Source organism: Malania oleifera, chromosome 9, assembly GCF_029873635.1.
Source record: "Malania oleifera isolate guangnan ecotype guangnan chromosome 9, ASM2987363v1, whole genome shotgun sequence".
NCBI classification, from domain to species: Eukaryota; Viridiplantae; Streptophyta; class Magnoliopsida; order Santalales; family Ximeniaceae; genus Malania; species Malania oleifera.
This window is the reverse complement of record NC_080425.1, coordinates 2,463,933-2,488,195: the sequence shown is the minus strand read 5'-3', so window position 1 is coordinate 2,488,195 and position 24,263 is coordinate 2,463,933. Positions and strand designations below refer to the sequence as shown.

Below are 24,263 nucleotides of genomic sequence, written 5' to 3'. Positions count from 1 at the left end.
ATATCTCCAAAAACAGGCATATTAAAGTGTTTTTCCATCGTTCAAAATTGTAATACTTACTCTGGATTTATCCTAGAGTTAAAGAATGTTTATCCTCATCATTTCTATGGGATAGAATTGAGTTTTTGGCATCTCTTTAAGCTCTCTCTTTCTCCCCCCCCTCTCTCTCTTTCTCTCTCTCTCTCTCTCTCTCTCTCTCTCTCTCTCTCTCTCTCTCTCTCCTGTTTTGATGTGATTTATGTTTTCCTTTTCTTTCATATTTTTTATTTGTTTGTGGATTTATTATTGCTTGTACATTATTTTCTCTCTTAATGAAATTTCTTTGTTACAACAACAACAACAAAACCAAGCCTTAGTTCCACTAAGTGGGATTGGCTATATGAATCCTTTTCTGCCAATTTATGCGATCATGAACCATTTCTTTTGATAGATTCAAGGATATTAAATCCTTACTCACTATCTCCTCTCAAGTTATTTTAGGTTTACCCCTACCCCTTCTATTGCCCCCCCATAGTAACTAAGTCACTCTTCCTCACAAGTGCACTATATGGCCTACGTTGCAAGTGTCCATACCATCTGAGTCGTCCTTCCCTTATCTTATCTTCTATAGGAGTTACACCTAACTTATCATGAATATGTTTATTCCATAATTTATTTTTCAATGTTATACCACTCATCCATCTAAGCATTCTCATCTCGGAAACTTTTACTTTTTGGATATTATTTTTTTTCGTCGCCCAACATTCTAATCCATATAGCATAGCTGGTATTATAGCTGTCCTATAAAACTTCACTTTCAATTTTAAGGGTATTCTACGATCAAATAGCACACTTGAAGCACTTCTCGACTTTACCCAACTTGCTTTAACTCTATGCATTACATCATCTTCAATTTCTTCTTCAGCTTGCATAATAGATCCAAGGTATCGAAATCTACAAGTGCTATTTATTTCTTCATCATCAAGTTTAACTTTGTCTCCAATATTTCTTTTATCATTACTAAAATTACATTTCATATATTTTGTTTTATTTCTACTTATCCTAAAGCCTCTAGATTCCAAAGCTTCTCTCCATAATTCTAACTTAGCCTCTACTCCGTCCCTAGTTTCGTCAATTAATACAGTATCATCTGCAAACAACATACACCATGGAATCTCCTTTTGAATACTCTTAGTCAATTGGTCCATCACTAAAGCAAAAAGATAAGGACTCAAAACAGATCCTTGATGTACACCAATGGTAATTGGAAATTCTCTAGTTTCTCCATCTATAGTCCTTACACTAGTCCTTACTCCATCGTACATATTCTTAATGACATTGGTATACCTACAACATACACTCTTTTTTTCTAAAACCCGTCGTAGAACTTTCCTAGGTATCCTATCATATGCTTTCTCAAGGTCAATAAATATCATATGCAAGTCCCTCTTCCTTTCCCTCTTTTCTATTAATCTTCTTAAAAGATAAATAGCTTCTGTCGTAGATTTCCTAGGCATAAAACCAAATTGATTTTCTGAGATCTTCGTTTCTAACCTTAATCTTTGTTCAACTACCCTTTCCCATAGTTTCATCGTATGACTTATAAGTTTAATTCCACAATAGTTATTACAATTTTGGATATCTCCTTTATTTTTGTATATAGGTATTAAAGTGTTTTTCCTCCATTCGTCTGGCATTTTCTTAGTTTTTACAATTGTATTAAATAAATTAGTTAACCATATAATTCCATTATCACCCAAGCATTTCCAAACTTCAATTGGGATGTTATCTTGCCCCATAGCTTTCCCATTTTTCATCTTTTTCAGTGCAAACTTAACTTCGTTAACTCTAATTTTGCGAATAAATCTTATATTTTTAGTTTTTTCCTCATTTGACAATTCTAAGTTTAAGCCTTCTATTTGGTTTTCGTTAAACAACTTACTAAAGTAACTACGCCATCTTTCTTTAATATCTTCGTCCTTAACCAAGACAATATCATCCTCACTTTTTATACATTTTACATTTCCTAAGTCCTTGCTTTTCCTTTCTCTAGCTTTGGCAAGTTTAAATATATCTCTTTCCCCTTCTTTTGTACCTAATCTATCATACAAACTATTAAATGATCTATATTTAGCTTCACTAAAGGCCCTTTTTGCATCTTTTCTTGTCTCCTTATATTTTTCAAACTTATCTCTGTTTTTACATTTTTGCCACGTTTTGTACCAAATTCTTTTTGTCTTTATGATTTTTTGTACATCTTTATCCCACCACCAACTCTCTTTGCTGTTTGAGAATCTTCCCCTTGATTCACCCAAAATCTCTTTTGCTACCCAAAATCTCTTTTGCTATCTTTTTAAAAGAAAATAAAAGAAAAAGAAACATTTTTGTAAGGAGCAATTTAGTTGTATTCAGAGAGGGGAGGAGTAGACCAAGAATACTCCTAATTGAGTTTGTTAAGCTCGATATACATTGTTGGCAACTTGGTCGACGACCAACTTAAACTTTTAGATGAAGTGGTTACATAGCATGATATTAGAGCCATGATTGCTTGGGGTCTTGGATTCTACTCTTCTATGCTTGTTGCTTGTGCTTGTCATGTGCTTGTTTAGAATCAGCTTATTTCCCCCTGGGCATTATTCATTGTTTGCTTACCTCTTCTCATGTGAGGGTGTATTAAGGCTTGATATATGTTGTTGAACTACAACCTAGCAGTTTAAGTAGGTTAGGTGCTGGTTTAACATACTTGTTGATTATATTTTTTTAATGAGAAATGTTAAAGTATGATATTATGCAGCATTTTGGATTTTAGTAGTCATTATATTATAATTTATGGACTAGCTAGGAACCATATATAAGTATATGTCATTTTTAGTGCTTAATCATGGACTTTATGGATATGATACTTAGTTTCTTCAAAAGGAAAGAACTGTACAAGGTTTATGATTAGAAAAAAAAAGACCAATCATGCTCCATGAAGCTCTAATGAATTCTTTCAATTGTTCTATACATGAATGCAAAAAAATAGCATCAAGTTAATAGTTTTATTTTCCATGCCCTTAGTGATGCCATGCTTTGTTCTATCTTGTTTTCTTAAGTCTTTTAATTTTCTTTGGTATCATAGTTAAATCACCAATTATCAGAATAATGTATATCAAGCTATCCAGCACTCCCCCTTACATTTGACTTTGTCTCACAGTGGAGAGGTAAACAAATTTAATATGATGTGCAAATACAAAAAATAAGGTGTGCTATAACAAATATAAGGGAGAACAAGCATAGATCATGGGAATTGAGCCTATGATTGCCTAAAACTAGAGCTTTGATACTATGCTATATCACCAATTATCACAAAAGCTTAAGGTGATGCATCCTTATCCAAAAGTGGAAACTGAATTGGTCAAGCCATTTACCTCTTTTCAAGGTTTAATTTACTTTCTAGAATTTTCTTAATTAGCATTTAGTAGATTACTAATTATGATAGAAAAAAAATGAAACACCTAGTGCGCAAGGCTCCAACACCATTGGGGGTATGGGGAGGGCAAGATACATGCAGTCTTACCTCCATGCTTGGACAAACTATTTCCGTGATTTGAACCAGGGCTATCAGGTTTGGGTATGACACCCTTACCATTATGTCAAGGCCTGCGCTCAGTACTAATCATGATATCTTTTAGAATATTTTAATTATTGAAAATCTTGTATTATCTTGATTAATAGTGGAGCAATATTTTCTGCTTAGGAAACAAGAAGTTTCTGGATGTAGCATATCTTTTCAATATAAAAAAAAAATATATATGTATGTATATAATTGTATATATTCATTATTCACTAGCGTACAAAAAAAGAAGAAGAAAGTCTTGGATTTATGATTGTAAACTGTGTTATATGCTTGGGCTGTTCCTCTTCCTAATCAAGCACAAGGGTTGCTCACATTGTGTTATTTTGTGATTGGTAAGTTGATTGATTCCATCTCCCTGGTCAAATTTCTCCCGTGCTTATCCAATACCATAAGCTGTTAGGAATTAGGCCCAATAATTTATATCACGCTATCTGGAAATTATTATTATGTTTCTCTAATGTTGTTGAATTGATGGGGTTCATTCTAACTGTCCCAATTCGTAGGTCCTATTGAAGCCAGAGATTAAGATTATGGCTCGATACTTATATTTTTGCTACTTTATTTAGAGAAAGCAATACTGCAATTTAGTATATCTCCTTACATCTCCTTGTTGCTAAGGTGCTTCTTTAATTAGGGTTCCAGCTCACTCTTGTCTCTCTTCTTAGGAAGTGATCAGATACCACCATGGTTTACTTCAGTTGCACTTGATGTGAAAGATTTGTCCTTCATTTGGAAGCAAAATTCTGCAATTGGTACTATTTATCTCCCCAAGAGTCAAGAACTAGACATGTTTGTTTTGCTAGTGTGGAGTGGAAATTGGGTTTCAAATATTTTTTATTTAGTTGTTTCTCACTAGGAAATATCAATCAGACATGTAATGCTATCTTACTGGTTCATGGATGACTTTAAAATTTTAATTTTAATGATGCAGGAAGTCTGGTTGGAGTTGTATATATAGGAGTGTAGATCAGATGTGCCGTCAAAATTCTTCTGTGCAGTTATCTGCAGAAGAGGCAATTGCAGCTGAAGAAAGCCTCTTAATATATTGCAAACCTGTTGAGCTATATAATATTCTTCAGCGCCGTGCTTTGCAAAATGTAATAGCATTACCCAATCTTTTTTCTGTATTTCTTTTTTTTTCTTTTGAACTTATTGGAAAGACTGTGTGTGCCCTTTTTGTCTTAGTTACTTATAAATTATATCCTTGAGCACCAAAGTTGTATATTTTTCTGATGTACACTAGGTGTAGAAAGATGATTGAAAATAGTCAAATCATTAACAATTAATAATCATTTGTGGTAAACAAATCTTTAGTTGAGAGAATAATTGAAATTATTAAAATTTCACTCTGAAATTTATGAATAGAAAATTTCATGCATTTATTCAACCAACGCAATGACAAGACCTTCAGTCTTTGAATTTGTCTTTAACAGAGTATATTCATTTTTCACAATTGAAAATGGATTTTGTCTACCTAAATATATTAAAAACCTCATATTATTGTTTTATGTCATAGAAGATCAAGCTTGTTTACATTTCCATGTGGTAATTACCTCCACAAATCTTGTCATAATAATTAACTCTACAAATCCTGACAGTTGTAAAGCTTTAGTTTTTGTGCTTGGATGATTCCCTTTTGGAGTGAACTCCTGGGTGGGGCTTTGGCGAGGGGCTTAATTAGGAAAGAGTTTTTAAAGGCAGTATTATTATATAATTTTAAATAATTTTTTTACAGACTTCTTATTATTTTTTAAATTTTTGAAAGGAACATCATAGAATTGAATTTGATTTGATCATTTGATATTTGGGAGAGTAAGTCTCTTCGATGATTTGGCATAACTTCTTGGTCAATTGTCAGGGTGAAATAACCTGCAGGTCTTTGCATATTTATGTGTTATGCAGTGTTGTTTAAGAATTGTCTGGGTACTCAAGCTGTTGTTTCCCTCGTTCAGTGAAAAACGTAAAATCTGTTTCCTCTTACTAATTAAACACTTTTTCTAGTGCAGCCTACATTTCTTCAAAGATGCTTGCGTTACAAAATACAGGCAAGGCGCACAAGGAGGTATGCTTTTTATTAGAATACCATTTTTTCCAAAAGAATGGGAATTTGTACTTTATCACTGTCAACCTTTCTATTATTTGCTTTATGTTTAAAAATGGGTGTGGAGTGTTTGAGTCATAGACCATCTGTCTGAATTTTCTCAAAGGGAGCTTTGTGGGTGCTTGGATGTTGACGGTGAAGTATGCCAATGTTTGGACTTCAGTGTGATTTTCTGATGTCTTTGCATATGTTGAATACAGTAATTATATCATCTCTAATCCTAGAAAAGATAACAAAGAAGATCTGAAAGAAATATTGTGAAAACAATGCAGCTTATTACAAATTATTGGGGGATTTCCTGATGTAACATGCAGGAGAAGGCTTCCTATGGTAAGGAGAAGGATTCTAACTGGAGAACTGTTTAGTCCAGAAAGAAACAGATGAAAACTGCCTTGAGCATGAATTTTTATGGACAATACAGCTCATTGATTTTGACATCCGTACATCTTAAATTTTTTAATCCTTAACTTTGCTGTCTTGTTCAGCCTTTCTTGTTCTCCTTTCAGAGATATGCGAATCTATTGCAGCTCATGTGTCTATTAGAGTGATTCTTCTATGCCCTCATTGTAAATTTAAACTGGACATGATATTGTTGTGGTCCTGAGCTATTTGATCAATAAGGCAAGTATCAGCAGGTTTGGATGAGAGAAGTCCCAAGGGAGTGAGAAGGAGAGAATAGAGTTGGCCAGAGGAGGATAGCCCTCCCAGATTAGTTTCACTTTTTAAATATATATTTTGAGGACAAAAAATCCCCTAACAGATAAAACATGTACAACCCATACCATAGTCTATAACTAATGCTTTTTAACACTCCTCTTCAAATTGGGGGTGCATAAATATCACTCAACCTCACCTTGGTGCAAGGAGGTCTAAACATGCTATGCTCTTAGTGAACAAATGTTCTGCTTGGTCTTATATAGAAAATCTAAAATATATTTATGTTACAATAAGATTTATCTTTTGCTACTCATGCTTAATACCAACGAACTAATGAAGGATGGCCAGGCCGTTGGTTGGAACTACTTGAGAAACCAACAATTCACATCTGCAATTCTCTTGGAGTCACTACCTGTGATCACAGCAGTGTCAACATAAACCACGAGACTTCTTTCTGAAAAAAGCAAAAAAATGATCAAAATTGCATCATAAAATCTGCAATTCACTTGGAGTCACTACCTATGATCACGGTAGCATCAACATAAACCACAAGACCTCCTTTCTGAGGAACACGAAATGATCAAAATAGCATTATAAAATCCCAAATGCAGAAATAACTATGCTGAATTTGTCAAAACACGTCCTCAGAGTTCGCTTAGGCACCAAAATTGCACCATTGTGGCAAGGAAAATCATTCTTGATTGCTGTTGGGGTCGCCATGGAAACTGACTAGGGCCAATAAGTGTGTACTAAGGGTGATTCTACTCATGACACTTAAAGTGTACCTGGCCACTTTGGGAGTTATGTCATTTATTGTCGTGTACCAAGAGGAGTATAACAATCTTATCCGCATGTTTCAACAACTCCAGACTTAGCTTCTACATCTAGTGTCACTGCAGCATCAAGTTGGGCTTCTTGCCTATTCACTCTCCTCACCATTGGCCATTCATTCTTGTACCTCCTCTGATACAACATGTAGTTCTAATTTATTTTAGTCCTCGAAATCCGCTACTTTGCACTCTAAGGTTACTTATGTTTATGGTTAGGTTACATTGGTTTCTAGTTTTGCCAATTTTCATTTGTTTCCTTCTATTCCTTTTTCCCTTTGTGTTATATATGCCTAAATATCTCTTGAACTGGTTATTAATTAGTCAATTAACTAGTTCTCATGCCTGTTTTGTAACTTTATTTCCTTCTCATTGTGTTATTTAGGAACTCTAGACAAAGAAGAGGATTGGCGGAGGGCTTGAGATGGATGGGTAGCCGACATGTACTCAATAGTCCATATTTGCTTATCCTACTGCTGATTGTGTTTCAATTCTTCACGTACCTGGTCCTATTCCTTATTTTGCTTTGTCTGTTTCTTTGTTCCTTTCTCGTACTCGCATGTTCAAGCATTGGCTAGCCATGGATAGAAGCATTCAATGGATGTAGAATGGATGCCTTCACTACTTTAGAGACATGGGGACTTGGTGGATTGTCATTCTATTAAGGAGTTGGTTAGGTGTCATTGGGTCTGCACCATCAGAACTCTCTATCAAATGGCTTAAGGTTTGATTCATTGCGAAGGGGTAAAACATGTGGTATTGATCCGTTAGATCATCTATCATATTTGATTTAATTCCTTTATCGTTGGCAGTTAGTTTTGATTGCCTCTGTACAAATCGGGTGTGAAGAATGCCTTCTTGTAAGAAGAGGTACATGGTGCAACCTCCTAGGTATGTTGCTCAGGAGTGTGGAGGGGGTGATATGGTATGTAGGTTGCATAAGGCCATTTATGTCTTCTGGTCTTAAGAAGTCTCCTTGAGCTTGGTTTGACGAATTTAGCATGATGGTTACTTATTTGGTTTTATCTAGTGCTACTTTGATCATTTGGTTTGTTCGTATAGATGAGACGTGTGGTACTTAAGTAGTTTGTGTTGATGATGATATCATCATCATTGGCAGTGACCAAAGCATAATTGCTGATGTCATGCTAGGAAATACTGAAACTTCTGGGTGTGAAGTATCGGTGTTTGACAGTCAGATACTGACACATGCCTTGCACAGCACGTGTCAATTTTAGTGGAGAGGGGTTCTCGGATTTTTTTTTGGAAAGATCTGTGGTTGGAGAATGGTGTTTTAGTCAGATCTTTTCCTTGTCGCTTTTGTTTGAGCTCAGGACAAAATAGTATGACTTCCTTCTTTGTGACTCAGGGGTAGCCTTTTGGTTTCTTGGAACTTTCATTTCAAAAGATCTCTAAATGAGAAAGAGTTGATGAAACTTTCCTCCTTTTCGTTATTGAGCAATTGTTGTCTTTCTTCAGCTAGGAATACTTGGTCTTGGGCTTTAGGTCATCGGGGGTGCATTTTGTTTTTTTGATAATAAAAGAAGATTTTCATTAATAGAATAAGAATATAGAACTAGGAGAATAAGAAACAACGATTTTCATGAATAGAATAAGAATATAGAACTAGGAGAATAAGAAACAACCTAAGACTAAAAAGCAGAAGAGAAAAAAACCGAAGGGAAGAAAACCAGCACAAACTAAAAATCCAACACATAATGCCAATCATGCTGAATATCATAAATACTCACTCCCTTAAAATTCCCTTGATCCACACACCACAGAGAAACGAAATAATGTGTCTTTTCCCAAACCAGAAACTGAGAAAACTTCTTCCCTAGAAAAATGCACACATTATGCTCCATCCACAGCCCCCAAAAGACTGTAAAAAATGCACATCTCCAAAGCACTGTCCTGTCCTTTTTTCCTGCCAAAGCCAGCAAAATACACTGCCAAAAAATCTTCAACTGTCTTGGAGCTCACCCAACATTCGCCTAAATTACCAAATAACTTATTCCCAACCCTCCAAGCATAGTCACAGTGAATGAACAAATGCAATGATGAGTCTGAACAATTAAAGCAGAGGACTCATATGTCTGGAGATATAGCTTTCAAAGATCTCCTAACCTGCAGCATGTTATTAATATTAATTCTATCAAGTGCAACCAACCAGATAAAAGCCTTAATTTTAAAGGGGGCTTTGGCCTTCCAAATGAGAGGAAAAGATAATTTAGACCTATTAAAAAAATCACGAAGAATTTTCACAAGTAGACCCCTGAAGGATCCGAAGACCTAGATTGCCTATCGTCCTCTAAAGAAACACGATATTTATTCAACAATACTAGCAAAGAGGATAGCTCTACCATCTCCCTATCATTTAATGATCTTCGAAAGTGGAAATCCCAAGAAGGCAAAGGACCACTTGGATCAACAAAAAAGAAAAAAATGGACCCTTCCTGCCCTGAGCATAGACGAAAAAAGCATAGAAAAAGGTGGACAAAACTACATTCCCCAACCAAGGATCTTTCCAAAAATGGATATTACTACCTCTTCCCACTAGGATTTTAATATGGGGAATGAAGAGGGGATAACTTTGAGAGAGCTTTCCACGGACTCTTTGAAGAACATCTAAACCTCAAATTAGTATCCCACCCGTTCTCGCTTAATCCATTCTTACTTTTAACAACCAAATGCCACGGGAAGTATTCTCTATAGCCGAAACTGCCAAAGCCATTTAGCCAAAAGAGCCGTGTTTTTAGATACCAGATTTCCAATACCCAAACCACCCTCCTGTTTAGACCAACCCACCACTCCCCAACTTACTAGATGATCCCTAAACCCGCTACCCATGACCACAAGAAATCCCTCTTTATCTTCTTAATCGTTTTAGCAACCATCAGTTGGAATCTTGAAAATTGAAAGAAAATATAAAGAGATACTAGAAAGACAAGCCTGGATAAGTGTAATTTTAACTCTAAGAGGAAAAGGAGCACCTTTCCATCCATTCAGTCTCTTAGAAACCCTTTCCACAGCAGGATCGCAAAAGCTAGTAGATCTAGGGTTACACCCAAAGGAAACCCAAGATAGAACAGCAGCCAATCCAAAACACTACACTACACTACACTACACCCCCACCTTTGCAGAGCTCCCTAACACTCAACAAACATATTGATAGCTGTGATACCGCTATATCCTATATTAATATTAAGCCTAGAAATTGTTTTGAAAACGTGAAGGAGACCTAAAATCTTCACAAAGGATGGTTTATGGTCCTCTAGAAAAAAAATAGTGTCATTGGCAAACTGAAATACCCTGACTCCCTCTCTCCCCACCTCCAAACCTTTCACTAAACCTCTATCCATTGCCCCATCCACCATCCTACTCAAAGTATCAGCCGCTAAAACAAATGAAAATGGGCAAAGAGGGTCATCTTACCTAATCCCTCTCGTAGCCTTAAACCAAGATTTAGATTCGCCATTCACTAAAACCGAGTAGCTCACATTATGCAAACAGCCTCTAATCCAATGCCGCCATCTCTTGTCAAACCCCTTCCACACAAAAATCTTATCGACCTTTAGTTCATTCTGTCATAAGCTTTCTCAAAATCTAACTTAAAGGTGATTCCTTTCTTTTTCCTTCTTTGGATATCCTACACAACCCCATTAACAAACAGAATTGCATTCACAATCTGGCTAGTCTCCACAAATGCACTTTGAGCCTTAGAAATAGTCCTATCAAGCACTGTACTCAGCCTATTAGCTAACACTTTAGTGATGATCTTACAAACAATGCAAATTAAGCTAAGAGGTCTAAAGTCCAAAATTTTAATGGATTTGATCTTTTTTGGCACTTCAGTTATGAAAGTGGAATTGATACTCTTGCTTAAAATCCCATTCCCATAAAATTCATCAAAGACCTTAAGCAATTCATCCTTATCCACCTTCCAACAATCTTGGAAGAAAGCCATATTAAAATTGTTGGGTCTTGGAGCTTTTTTCCTCTCCATCCCAAAAACTGTACCTCTCACTTATTCTCCCTCGAAAGGTCTCTCCAACCAAACCACCTCCTCACCAGATAAAGGGTCCACTCTAATTCTTCAACCATAGGCTGCTATCATCCTCGTCGAAATACAAATTAGAATAATTCTCAGTGATTTCAGAAGCAATTTGACTTTGATCGGATATAATGACCCCACTATCCACTTCCAACTCCCTAGGCAAATTCTTCCTCATTTTCCCAGCAGCTATCCTATGAAAAATCTTTAGTTACAATCACCATTTTTGATCCATTTAAACTCCATCTTCTACCTCCAATGTCTCATTTCCTTGAAAATCACGTCCTCCAATTCATTCTTCAAAGATACTCTTCTTATCTCTTCTTCCCTCTAAACAATATGATTTATTCCTTACTACCTAACTCAACCAACTCTTCTATGATACTAGCCTTTCTAAATCTTAAGTCTCCGACTCTCCAAACACCTTCCAATTCCAGTCTTTCAACTTCTCTTTTAACCTTCTTGGTTTTTTCATGAATCTAAAGCCTTCCCAACCCCTCGCCACATCCTTATTTCAAGAATTCATGACTAAGGGCTGAAAGGAATCATGATCCAACCACATATTTTCAAACCTAAAAGGAGTAGGTCCCCAGGCAACCTTCCTTGATTCCAATAAGAAGTGAAAGTGGTCAAAAGTGGGCCTAGGTAAAATAGATTGAAAGAGATTAGGGAACTCGTCCTCCCACTCCATACCTAAAGGAATCTATCAAGCCTACTCGCTACCACTCTAGCCTCATCCACCAACCACGTAAAATTAGAATTATCAAGATGAAGGTCTCTCAAACCACACTCCCAAATAAAGGAGTCAAAATTGAGCATAGTAGCAGTAACTCCTTTCTTCTCTTGGGGAAACCTTATTGCATTAAAATCACCTCCCACAATCCAATTAGGAGCACAATAGCCATACACATAACAAAGCTCATCCCAAAAAAGCTCCTAAGGTTTGGTCTAGAATGGCCATATGCCGGCGAAACCCACCAATGACCCTGGCCAATCACATCTACTAATGAAACCCACAAATGACCTTGGCCGATCACATCTACTAAAACGGAAACTGGCTATCCACTTTAACAATAGAGCGAGTATCTTACATCACCAAAATACTATCCACTGACCCTTGAGAAGGTATGAAGGCCCAATCCTTATTATGTTCTTCACAAATCCCTTTAACAACACCACCCCCCCAACCCAAAAAAAATCAATATTCTCAAGTTTAATCTTTTGAATCAGAACCATATCAGGGGAATATCTAAGAAGGACCTCTTTTATTAACCCCCTCTTGCTAAAATATTCCAACCCTATTACATTCCAACTGACATTTTTCATTAATTCACTCGTTTTCCTCCCTTCCCTATAGTTAATAGAAGAATCTAGATTCTTAAATTTTTTCTGCACCTTTTTTTTTTCCCGCTCATAAGTTATAGGGCTCATTAACAATTTTATACGCAAATTATTAAGTTCTTTCAGTTTTTACCACCATCTATACATATTTCATTTCCTCCAATATCACTCAATTTCAAATCCATTTTACCTAAAAGATTTTGCACTTTTGTATCCTTCTCAGGAATCTCCACCATACGTGTAGGCAGAATTCCTCTCCCTATGTTGAAACTTGTTCACCACTCCATCATTATCAAAAATAGAAACTCCCTCCAAATCTTCCAATGGTTCTCGATTACCAAAAATGAACATACTATAAATCCTGTATTTCATCTCAGGAATAAGAAATGTTCCTATATGGTTCTCAATTCTTATCCAATAGCAACCACTCCACAAACAATCTTCCAAAAATATCTTCACTCTCTGAATCTGAAAAATCCCCCATTTCTTTACCATTTTTTTTTCCTTTACTAACCTCATTACTACACCTAGCCTTCATCTTAGCATTTGGGTCTTCCACAATACTACACTCTCCTTTAGAATTTCTCCTCAGTAACTTTGGCACTAATTCACCCGAAATTTCTTTATTTTCTTCAAAAACCTTCTTCATTTCAGCACTCATACAAGCCACTCCCCTATGAGCATAAACCTTATTACCATAAAATCTATCTATGTTAAAACAATGATCAACAGATTTCACCCCAAATCCAGCTTCTTCTTTTTTATTCTTTTCCGCACCAACTTCTACTACCTCCTCAAAACATGATACAATTTTAGCAGCACCATCTTGTTTCAAAACTAAACTGCTAGAATTCTGAATTTGTTGATCATTCAGACTCATATATTGGGAATTTGGATGTTGGGTTTGGATTCCAATATTAGGATTTTTTGAGACCTCCTCCCCCATACTTATTTTTTGGTATCTAGGAACAAAATTTTGTGCTTGCCCTTTATCTAGAATCAATGAGGAAGTAGAAATACTCGAGTCGCCACTATTGCGTGTATGGGCTTGAGTACCCTCTTGACCCTTCTTTTGGAAGCTTATATGAAGAGAGCCTTCCTTTGGATCCATAGAGGCAGACTTATCAACACATTGGGCTTGTTCAAATAATTGGCCCAATTTAGTCAAAAAAAGAAAACCTCCTTTTTTCAATAACTTAGGCTAGGTCCAACACGTGTAACATACAACCCAATCCAATTCTTTTTGAAGCCTCCTCCCTGAAAACAACCTTAGTCGGCTCTGAGATTTTCGCAACGCTATCAAAAACCCTAGAATCCTTCACACTATGGTTGATGATTTCCAAACAATTTGCGATGGCCCCAAGATTGATCAGATGCAGCGCATCTCCATACCAGCGACACAATCCTTTTTTCCTGGCCAACACACCCTGATTCCCAAGATAAACTTGGCTCCTGTGACCCTCTCCTTCCCTCCATTTGCCTTCCAACACTGCCCTACTCCACAAACTTTGGCGTGAAGAATTGTCAGCCCCAACACCTCTCGAATCCTCATGAAACACCTTTGATATCTTGTAAAAATCTCTTGCAAAGCTTTGCTACCCATTGTCATTTGCTCCTATAAGAATAAACATTGAAAATTTCTTCTGCTTCCAACCCTACCCTAATTCCAAATACTTTCCCACCTTCATCCACCTTATTGACATCCAATGCTTAGTGAATCCCAATTGAAAAGTACAAAATCCCCTCTGCATCCTTTCGAAGGAAGACAAACCATCAGCAAACCAAATCACTGCTTCTTTAGGAAACCTAACCCACCTATTCCGAGAGACATTATTCTAGACCACAAGCAAAAACTGATTCTTTCCACCCTTGCCTATATGCAGATTGAAGGACTTACCTTTGATCTGCATTAATCAATTTAGCATACCTACTGCTAGAAATCCATATAATCAAAACGCAAAGTGGAAAGAGGAAATGTATCGCAAGAGGGATAGGGAGAGAGAGGAGTAAAGGAGAGAGTGAGACATCTTTTTGACTGCATGCCCTGCTGTGCACCTTTTGATTTTTTGGCCATCCCAATTTTTTTCTTTCTCGTATATTCATTTATTTTAGAAGGTCAAAGCTCCTCTAAGAATTAAGGCTTTCATTTGGCTGATTGTGCTTAATAAAATCAATACTAATAGCCTGTTGCAAATCAGGAGATCTTTGAAGGCCTTATCTCTAGATGTTTGTGTGCTCTGTTACTTGAATTCTAAAATGACACCTCATCTTTTTTTACATTTGATTATACTTGGAGAATCTAGAATAAATTATTTGGTGGGAGAAACTTGGGTTTGCCTGGTGTCATTGTCTATTTATTTGGGATCTGGAAGAAGGAAGGAGAGGGATGCACTTTGGAAATGCAGCATTTTTGCAATGTTGTGGGGATTATGGTTGTTGAGTATTGCAAAAATTTTTTCAGGGTCAAAATGGAATTGACAGCTGTTATGGTGTTTTCCCTTAGAAGATCACTCATTTTGGCATAGTGTGATTGGAAGCAAATATTGGGTGGAATACCGATGTTAGTTTACTGTGTTCATCGGAGAGCCCATGGAGATCTATTTTACAAATTTATTCTTTGTTTACGCCTCACATTAAATTTGTTGTGGTGATGGGTTCTTGGATTTGATTTTGGGGAAAGACCCGTTGTTTGGGAATGATATTCTAGCCACATCTTTTCCTCATCTTTATTGTTTGAGTTGAGGGCAAGATAATATGATTTCTTTCTTTGTGCTCGACTCAGATAGTCCTCTAGTTTCATGGAACTTTCATTTTAGAAGATCTCTAACGATAGAGAACTGGTGGAAATTTCATCCTTGCTGTCATTATTGAAACTCTGTCATCTTTCATCAGCTAGGGATATTTGGTCCTAGGTTTTGGATCATTTGGGGTGTCTTCTTGCAAATCTTTCTTTTTGAATTTTTGATCCATTCCATTTCTTGTTTTCCCCTTTATTCATCTATTTAGAAGGCAAAAGCTCCCCCCAATATTAAGGCTTTCAGGTGGATCTATTTTTACATTGTGACTATGCATGGAGAAGCTGGAATAATTTTTTTGGTGTAATGGGAGAATCTTGGGTCTGCCTGACATTGATGGAGGAATTGTTGTGTATTTCTTTTGAGGGTTTTGGTAGAAGAAAGGAGAGGGTTGCTCTGCGGAAATGCGGCATTTTTGCAGTGTTATGGGAATTATGGTTGGAGCGCAATGCACATATTTTTTAGGGAGAAAATTGAATTGGCAGCTGGTTTGGGAGAAGGTTCAGTACCTTAGCTTCTTTGTGGTGTGTTGGTTTTGGTTGCTTTAAGGGAGTTAGTTTTTCAAAGGTTCAACGGAATGGAGGAATCTTTTGCTCTGATTATTATTATTTTTTTTCCCTAATATTCATCTTTTTGTTTTTTGTTTTTTTTTTGGATTTTTCCAATGTTTTGATGGGATAAGTTTTTTTCTCCTTTTTTGTAAATTCCTCTCTTATCAATAAAATCTCTTCTTTTGCTATTGTTGAACAATTGGGTAAAGTGGAAGACCTTACCTCAATGATAGGTTTCTCCCTCTATTTATAATATATGTCATGTATAATACCAATGACCATAACACCCTTACTAACACCTATTAACATAACTCTTAACACATAAAAATAACAATGCTAAATGACTAAACAACCACTAACACTCCCCCTCAAGCTAGAGCATATATATGCTCCTAGCTTGTTACAAATGAATTTCACCCGAGCACCTCCCAAAGCTTTAGTGAATAAATTAGCAAGCTGAGACTCAGACTTCACATGAGTAGTTGTACTAAGCTTTTGTACAAGTTTTTCTTGAATAAAGTGGCAATCAACTTCAATGTGATTTGTCCGCTCATGGAAGACCGGGTTGTAGGTAATATAAATAGCATGTTGATTATCACACATTTACTCCATAGGCTGAGAACGTGGAAAATCTAATTCTTTCAACATGTTCTTCAACCAAACAAGTTCTTATATAGTGTGTGCCATAGCCATATACTTTGACTCAACACTTGACCTGGCCACCACAGTTTGTTTCTTACTTTTTCAAGACACCAAATTACCACCGACAAAGATACAATAGCCGGTTGTGGATCTTCAGTTGGAAGGCGACCCAACCCAATTTGCATTTGCATATCCCTAAATATAGGTTTGGCCTCGATCCTAATATAAGAGACCTCTCCTTGGTGCACCTTTGAGATATTTCAAAATGCGAATTACTGCATCCCATTGATTTGTTCTCTGGGAATTGAGAAATTGACTCACAAGCCACAATACTTGTTGTGAAGGATATATCTGGTTGAGTGACTGTAAGATAATTCAACTTTCCAATAAGTCTTCAGTACCTTCCTAGGTTAGGCAACAAATCATCCATAACTGGTAGTAACTTATTATTGGGATCCATGGGTGTATCAACAGTTATGGATCCCGACATTCCCATCTCCTTTAAAAGATCAAGAACATACTTCCTCGGAGACAAGACAGTTCTTGTACAAGATCTCGATACTTTTATACCCAAGAAGTACTTCAATGGTCCAATTCCTTTGTCTGAAACTTAGTTTTTAAGAAATTCTTTACCTTGATCATCATCACCAGTAATCACAATATCATCCACATACATTATAAGCAAAGTCCTTCCAGATGGAGTATGGTGATAAAATATAGAATGATCTACTGTACACCGTTGAAGGCCAAACTCAAGTACTATAGTATTGAAGCGACCAAACCATGCACTTGTGGGCTGTTTTAAACCATATAGCGATTTCTTGAGATGACACACTAAGCCTGACCCCCATTGAGTAACAAACCCAGATGGTTGCTCCATATAGACCTCCTCCTGAAGATCACCATGTAGGAAAGCATTCTTAATGTCTACTTGGTGTAGAGGCCAATAATAGGTGGTGGTTAAGGAGATGAACAAATGTACTAAGGCGAGTTTGGCTACGGGGGAGAATGTGTCTGAATAGTCTAAGCCATACACCTAAGTATATCACTTAGCAACAAGGCGGGCCTTCAATCGAGCCATGGAACCATGTGGGTTAACCTTCACAGTGTACACCCAATGACATCCAACCACTGATTTATTAGGAAGAAGATGTACTAAATCCCAAGTATCATTATCTTGTAGAGCACGCATCTCTTTTTTCATTGAATTCGTCCACCCAAAATGGTATAAGGCTTTAGAAATAGATTGTGTTGGGCCAACAAAAGACAAAGCACTAACAAAATAGTAATATGAGGGTGACAAGAAGTAATAACAAATAAAATTAGAGATTGGATGTTGGGTACAACTACATTTACCTTTTTGAATAGCAATGGGCGGATCAATATCTTGGGAAATAGGATCATCTGACGAGGGAACTAAAGGCGTGGAAGTGGAAGCTAGAGGAGGCTTTCCTGCCTTGAGTCGCCGTGTGTATACGTGCAAATTGGGATGATCCAAGAGACGAGAAGGACTCAAACTAGATGAAGATGTTGGAGGATTGGGCATAGATATTAGGTTAGGATCTGAAAGACAAGGTATAGGAAGAGACACATTAATGTCAATAGAACTCAAGAAATCAGAGTAGTATGCCCTTTTAAGTATAGGAATACCTTAGAAAAATGCATTTGATGGCATGAGGATTCAACTAATCCGTTCTTGGAGTTTACTAATGGACAAAAGACACACAACCAAATATACAAGGAGGAAGGGAGGACAAAGGAGCCTTAGGGAAGATAACTGAATATGAGATTTTACCACCAAGGACAATGGATGGCCTTTTATTAATGAGAGAGCAAGCAGTGACCATGACATCACTCTAAAAAATTTTGGGGACATTCATTTGATACAATAGTGTAAGAGTGACTTTGAGAATATGTCTGTTTTTCCATTCTGCAACTCCATTTTGCTGTGGAGTGTGGGCACAAGAAGGCTAATGGATCATATTAGAATTAGTCATGTAGGTACTAAATTGGGTATTGAAGTACTCCTTAGCATTATCTCTACGAAGTATCTTGATTGGCATAGCAAACCTAGTCTTTATTTGAGAATATAAGGCACAAAATATATTAAACTACTCAAAATGATCTTTCATTAAATACAACCATGGAATAGTCGTTGAAAAATGTAACAAAGTACCAAAACCCTAATTTTGACGTGACACGACTTGGACTACAGACATCGGAATGGATGAGCATGAAAGGACTATTTGCCCGTTTGTTGACTTGGGAAGCAAAGGGAGCATGATGATGTTTTGCCAATTGACAAGACTCGCGCTCAAGACTAGAAATAGGACTTAAGGCAGGAACTAGCTGTTTTAATTTGTCCATGGATGAATGGCCAAGGCGACAATGGATTTGAAGTGGTTTAGCAGTGACTGTACAGGAAATGGGAGAAGATAGCGACTCAAAAGTAGTAGAGTCCACAAGTCTCACATCCTGTACCGTCTTCCTTGTCTTCAGATCCTGAATAATCACAGAATTAGGAAATAAGGTTATACAGCAATTTAGTGCCTTTGTAAGCTTACTAACTGACATAAGATTGAATGGGGACTTAGGAATGTATAAAACAAAAGAAAGAAAGATGGAGGGAGTAGGATTTACTATTCCTATCCCTTTAACTATAATGTGGACCCACTAGCAAGGGTAACTTGAGGTAGATTTTTAGAATATTGGAGGGCTGAACAGAAGTTGGTTACACCTGTCACATGGTCAGTAGCAGCAGAATCAATAATCAAAGGACTAGTGGGAGAGATACCAAATGACATACAAACTGAAGTCTCTTCTGAGCAAAAGATGCAATGTGATGAGATGCTTATTGGGATGTTTGATACTGTTGGAACCTTGAATACTCTTCCTCTGAGATGGTTATAGTATGCTGTTCACCTGAACAAATGCCTGATAATGGAAACAAACTTTTGGGAGTTAAGGATGCCATCCCAACACACACAACATTGATACAGCAACAAATCAGAAATACACAGCTAACAAAATACTCTTGGGATTCCAAAGTGAACTTTTGGACCAAATGAAAACAACCATAAGTGAATTTACAGACCAACCGAACCAAACACAAATGAGTCAACTGTTGATTCAACCATGAACGAGCCACCAACAACGGGATAGCACTGCCTCATCCCTGCAAAATCAATGTATAAATGCTGCTAATGCTCCAAGAGAATTAAACAACTGGACATAGCATTGCCACAACCCTACAAAATCAATGTATAAATGCTGCCCTGGCTCCAAGAGACTTAAACACATCCCCAAGAAACCAACATGCAGCTGTAACAGTACCAAATCTGAAGTACACAGCGAACAACATTCTCCTGGAATTCATGGTCACCATCCTAACACACAATATTTGACAACCGAAGAAAACCTCAAGCACACAATGAACAAGATTAAAAACGAATCAAGAACACAGCAATATCACTTTTTCAGGCCTCAGTGAACTCTATAATTACTGAACCAACAGCTTCAGGCATTAGCAAGCAAACATTTCTGGAATGCCGCACATGAACAACTAGAAAAGGTGATACCTTTGAAAAAAGATGACAAACAGCTTGGTATTTTTGTGTGAAGAAGGATTCAAGACATTAGGGAGGAAGTCAGAGCAAAATGGCTGCTCAAAAAAGTCTCCCGTGCCGGCATGTGGGGACACGTGGGGTATCCTCTGACTATGAAATTTTGAGGGCTGGCAGATTGGCAGGTTGTGTGGCTTGGTATGTATTTAGTTTTGCAAAATATGAGGTATTTTCTTGAGGTGTTGAAGAGGAAGCAGTATCCAGGATTTTTCCAGTGACTGCAGTATTTTCTGGCAACTGCTGAAGCTGTTCCTGGACTTTGGTGATGCTGATGACCCTTCTACTGCAGCAGGTTGCGTGGTATTACGACATTTAGGGTTTGATTAGCAGTGGTTATGCATTTAGGGTTTGATTCGGATCTTGCTCAGATACCATTTTGAATAATTGGGTAAAATGGAAGACCTTACCTCAATGATAGGTCTCTCCCTCTATTTATAATATGTCATGTACAATTCCAATGACCATAATACCCTTACTAACTCACAGTTATTAACATAACTCTAAGAAATAATAATAATAATGCTAAATGACTAAATAACGACTAACAGCTATCAAATTTTTTTTTTTAGTAGCTGGTTCAGGAGAAGATTCAATGCCTGGCCTCTTTATGGTGTGTTGTCTTTGGTTGCTTTAAGGCATTTAGCTTTTTTGAGGTTCAGTGAGAATGGAGGAATCTTTTGGTCTGATTTTTTCTAGTTTTTTTTTTGTTTTATTAGTTTATTTTTTCTTGATTATTCCAGAATTTTGATGGGAGAAGTCTTTTTCTCCTTTTTTTTTTTCTTGAAAAAAAAATTCTTCTCTTATCAATGGAATCTCTTCTTTTGTTATAAAAAAATAGTTCATTTATCTTCATTTTTGGAAACAACTATGACACATAGTTCCTAACATTGCAAAGACACCTCCAGGACACTTCTTGCACCAAGACACTGCGTTTTGTTGCCCCCACTTTAAATCTATTAACAAAATGCACAAAAAAAAAAAAAAAAAAAAAAATGGTGGAAAAGTTGGGAGATTGAGAGTCAAGAGGTTCTTTGACATTATAGTGGTAGGACTTTGGAGCCCTTGCAGCACTAATTGAGGCTTGTAGTGCACTATTCCACCTCTTAGCCCTCAAAATGCCCCCTATGTCTAAAGCCATCATTGACTAGCCAATCTTTATTAATCCTGTTTTTTTTTTTGAATTTGAATTTCTTGATCAGTTATGTCCATTGCTCACCATGAGCCATGCCCTTGATTTTTTTTTTTCGGGTGTTGGACCAATGCTCCATAATATAAATGTATTGGTTGTGTAAGTGTAGTTTGTAAAAAGTGAAATTGATAATTTTGCATAAATGATGCTTATATTTCAGTTTAAACCAAAGTTGATCCCTACCCTTGCAAAGCAGGGAGCCTTGTGGCTCAGGGACACCCTTTATTTGTTAAAAGAAGTGGGTCCCACCACATGGGTGGGGTACCACCTAACATTTTTGAGGGCGGGCCTTGGATCAATAGTAAGGTTACTCCTTTGTGACTGCCTAGTTGGTCATGGGTTCGAGTCCAAGGAAACAACCTCTCTACATAAAAGTAGGGTAAAAGCTGCATAATCTTTGACGGAGCTCCCCCTACCCTCGCAAAGCAAGGAGCCTTGTGATCTGAAACACCCTTTTATTAGTTAATTAACGTATCCCTATCGTGTTGACGACTCCGCCTGTGATGCACTTAATTTCCTAATTTTTTCACACACGGGTCCCAAGCCCTGGTAAAGGAGGAGGGTTGCATTAGGTAGTTGATAGCTAGCGTAAAATTTGTCAGATCACTATGATATGAGTCCTTTCTGAATATTTGCTGGGGCGTCCCCTACAAGCGACATGTTGCACTTGAACCACCCGGGTGTAGTGAAAAGTGTGCGAGGGTGGGCTAGGTCGTCGCCCCGAAGTGATGCACTGTGTCGGCCCCTGGGTACGGTGTCAAATATGCAAGGGTTCCTGCATAATTTTGGATGTGGGCAGGTAAAGACGTTAGTTCAGGAAACTAGGATTTGATTAGCAACTTGGAATATAGGAACACTTATGGGTAAAAGCATGGAAATTGTGGATACAATGATCAAAAGAAGAATTAACAAAATTTGCCTTCAAGAAACTAAGTGGGTGGGGGAAAAAGTTAGAGAAATTGATAAATCAGGATTTAAACTTTGGTACACTGGAAAAGAAAAACATAAGAATGGAGTAGGCATTATTATAGACAAAAACTTAAAAGATAGCGTTGTGGATGTAACTAGAGTAGGGGATAGAATTATAAAAATCAAAATGGTATTAGGACAAGAGATAATAAATATCATTAGTGCTTATGCTCCTCAAGTCGGCTTAGCAAAAAATCTTAAGAGACAATTTTGGGAAGATATGGCATATCAGGGATTGAGAAAATATTTATAGGAGGAGATCTGAATGGACACGTTGGAAGAGATATAAAAATTATGAGAGGATACATAAAGGATATGGATATGGAGACAAAAATGAGTCTAGGGAGATGATCTTAGACTTCGCTATGTCATATGATTTTAGTATAATGAATACTTGCTTTAAGAAGAGAACACTTAATAACCTTTAAAAATGGACAAAATAGAAGTCAAATAGATTTTTTTTAACTAGGAGGGTAGATCGTTTATCATGCAAGGATTGTAAAGTTATTCCAGGTGAAAGCCTAACCACACAACATAGAGTCTTAGTGTTAAATATATGTATAAAAAAATAGAAAAAGAAGGATAAAATAAACTAGTGTAAGAGAACTAGATGGTGGAGCCTAAAAGGAGAAAATATAATAAAATTTAAAGATAAAATGGTTAAAGATGGCGATTGGACCATAGAGGATGGGATAGATACAAATACTCTTTGGAATAGATGAGCTAGCTCTATTAAAAAGATAGCAAAAGATATTTTAGGTGAATCAATGGGAAGATTCTCGAATAGCGAAGAGAGTTGGCGGTGGGATAAAGATGTACAAAAAATCATAAAGACAAAGAATTTGGTATAAAACGTGGCAAAAATGTAGAAATAGAGATAACTTTGAAAAATATATGGAGGCAAGAAAAGATGCAAAAAAGGGCCATTAGTGAAGCTAAATATAGATCATTTAATAGTTTGTATGATAGATTAGGTACAAAAGAAAGGGAAAGAGATATATTTAAACTTGCTAAAGTTAGAGAATGGAAGAGTAAGGACTTAGGAAATGTAAAATGTATAAAAAGTGAGGATGATATTGTCTTGGTTAAGGACGAAGACATTAAAGAAAGATGGTGAAGTTACTTTAGTAAGTTGTTTAATGAAAACCAAATAGAAGGCTTAAACTTAGAATTGTCTAATAAGGAAAAGACTAAAATATATGAGATTTATTCGCAAAATTAGAATTAACGAAGTTAAGTTCGCACTAAAAAAGATGAAAAATGGGAAAGCTATGGGACAAGATAACATCCCAATTGAAGTTTGGAAATGCTTATGTGATAACAGAATTATATGGTTAACTAATTTATTTAATACAATTGTAAAAAATAAGAAAATGCCAGATGAATGGAGGAAAAACGCTTTAATTCCTATATACAAAAATAAAGGAGATATTCAAAATTGTAACAACTATCGTGGAATTAAACTTATGAGTCATACGATGAAACTATGGGAAAAAGTAATTGAACAAAGATTAAGGTTAGAAACAAAGGTCTCAGAAAATCAATTTGGTTTTATGCCTGGGAGATCTACCATAGAAGCTTTTTATCTTTTAAGAAGATTAATGGAAAAATTTAGGGAAAAGAAGAGAGACTTGCATATGATTTTTATTGACCTTGAGAAAGCATATGATAGGATACCTAGGGAAGTTCTATGGTGGGTTTTAGAAAAAAAGGGTGTATGTAGTAGGTATACCGGATATGAACGATGGAGCAATGACTAGTGTAAGGACTATAGATGGAGAAACTAGAGAATTTCCAATCACCATTGGTGTGCATTAAGGATGTGCTTTGAGTCCTTATCTTTTTACTTTAGCGAAGGACCAATTGACTAAGAGTATTCAAAAAGTGGTTCCATAGTGTATGTTGTTTGCAGATGA

The 24,263-nt window shown here is 36.6% G+C and overlaps 1 protein-coding gene across 5 annotated transcripts in view; it reads left to right on the top strand.

Moving 5' to 3' along the window:
• Positions 1-24,263, top strand: part of LOC131164794 (polycomb group protein EMBRYONIC FLOWER 2-like) — a 125,435-nt gene that overhangs the window by 12,798 nt on the left and 88,374 nt on the right. For 3 of the 5 annotated variants that reach the window (XM_058122249.1, XM_058122250.1, XM_058122251.1), the window contains exons 2-4: positions 4,275-4,350; positions 4,530-4,695; positions 5,605-5,660. In XM_058122249.1, the coding sequence (XP_057978232.1) occupies positions 4,570-4,695; positions 5,605-5,660 (182 nt within the window). In that variant the 5' untranslated portion in view covers positions 4,275-4,350; positions 4,530-4,569. Of the gene's footprint in view, positions 1-4,263; positions 4,351-4,529; positions 4,696-5,604; positions 5,661-24,263 lie in introns of all 5 variants that reach the window. The other 2 variants (XM_058122248.1, XM_058122247.1) reach the window with 2 other exon arrangements.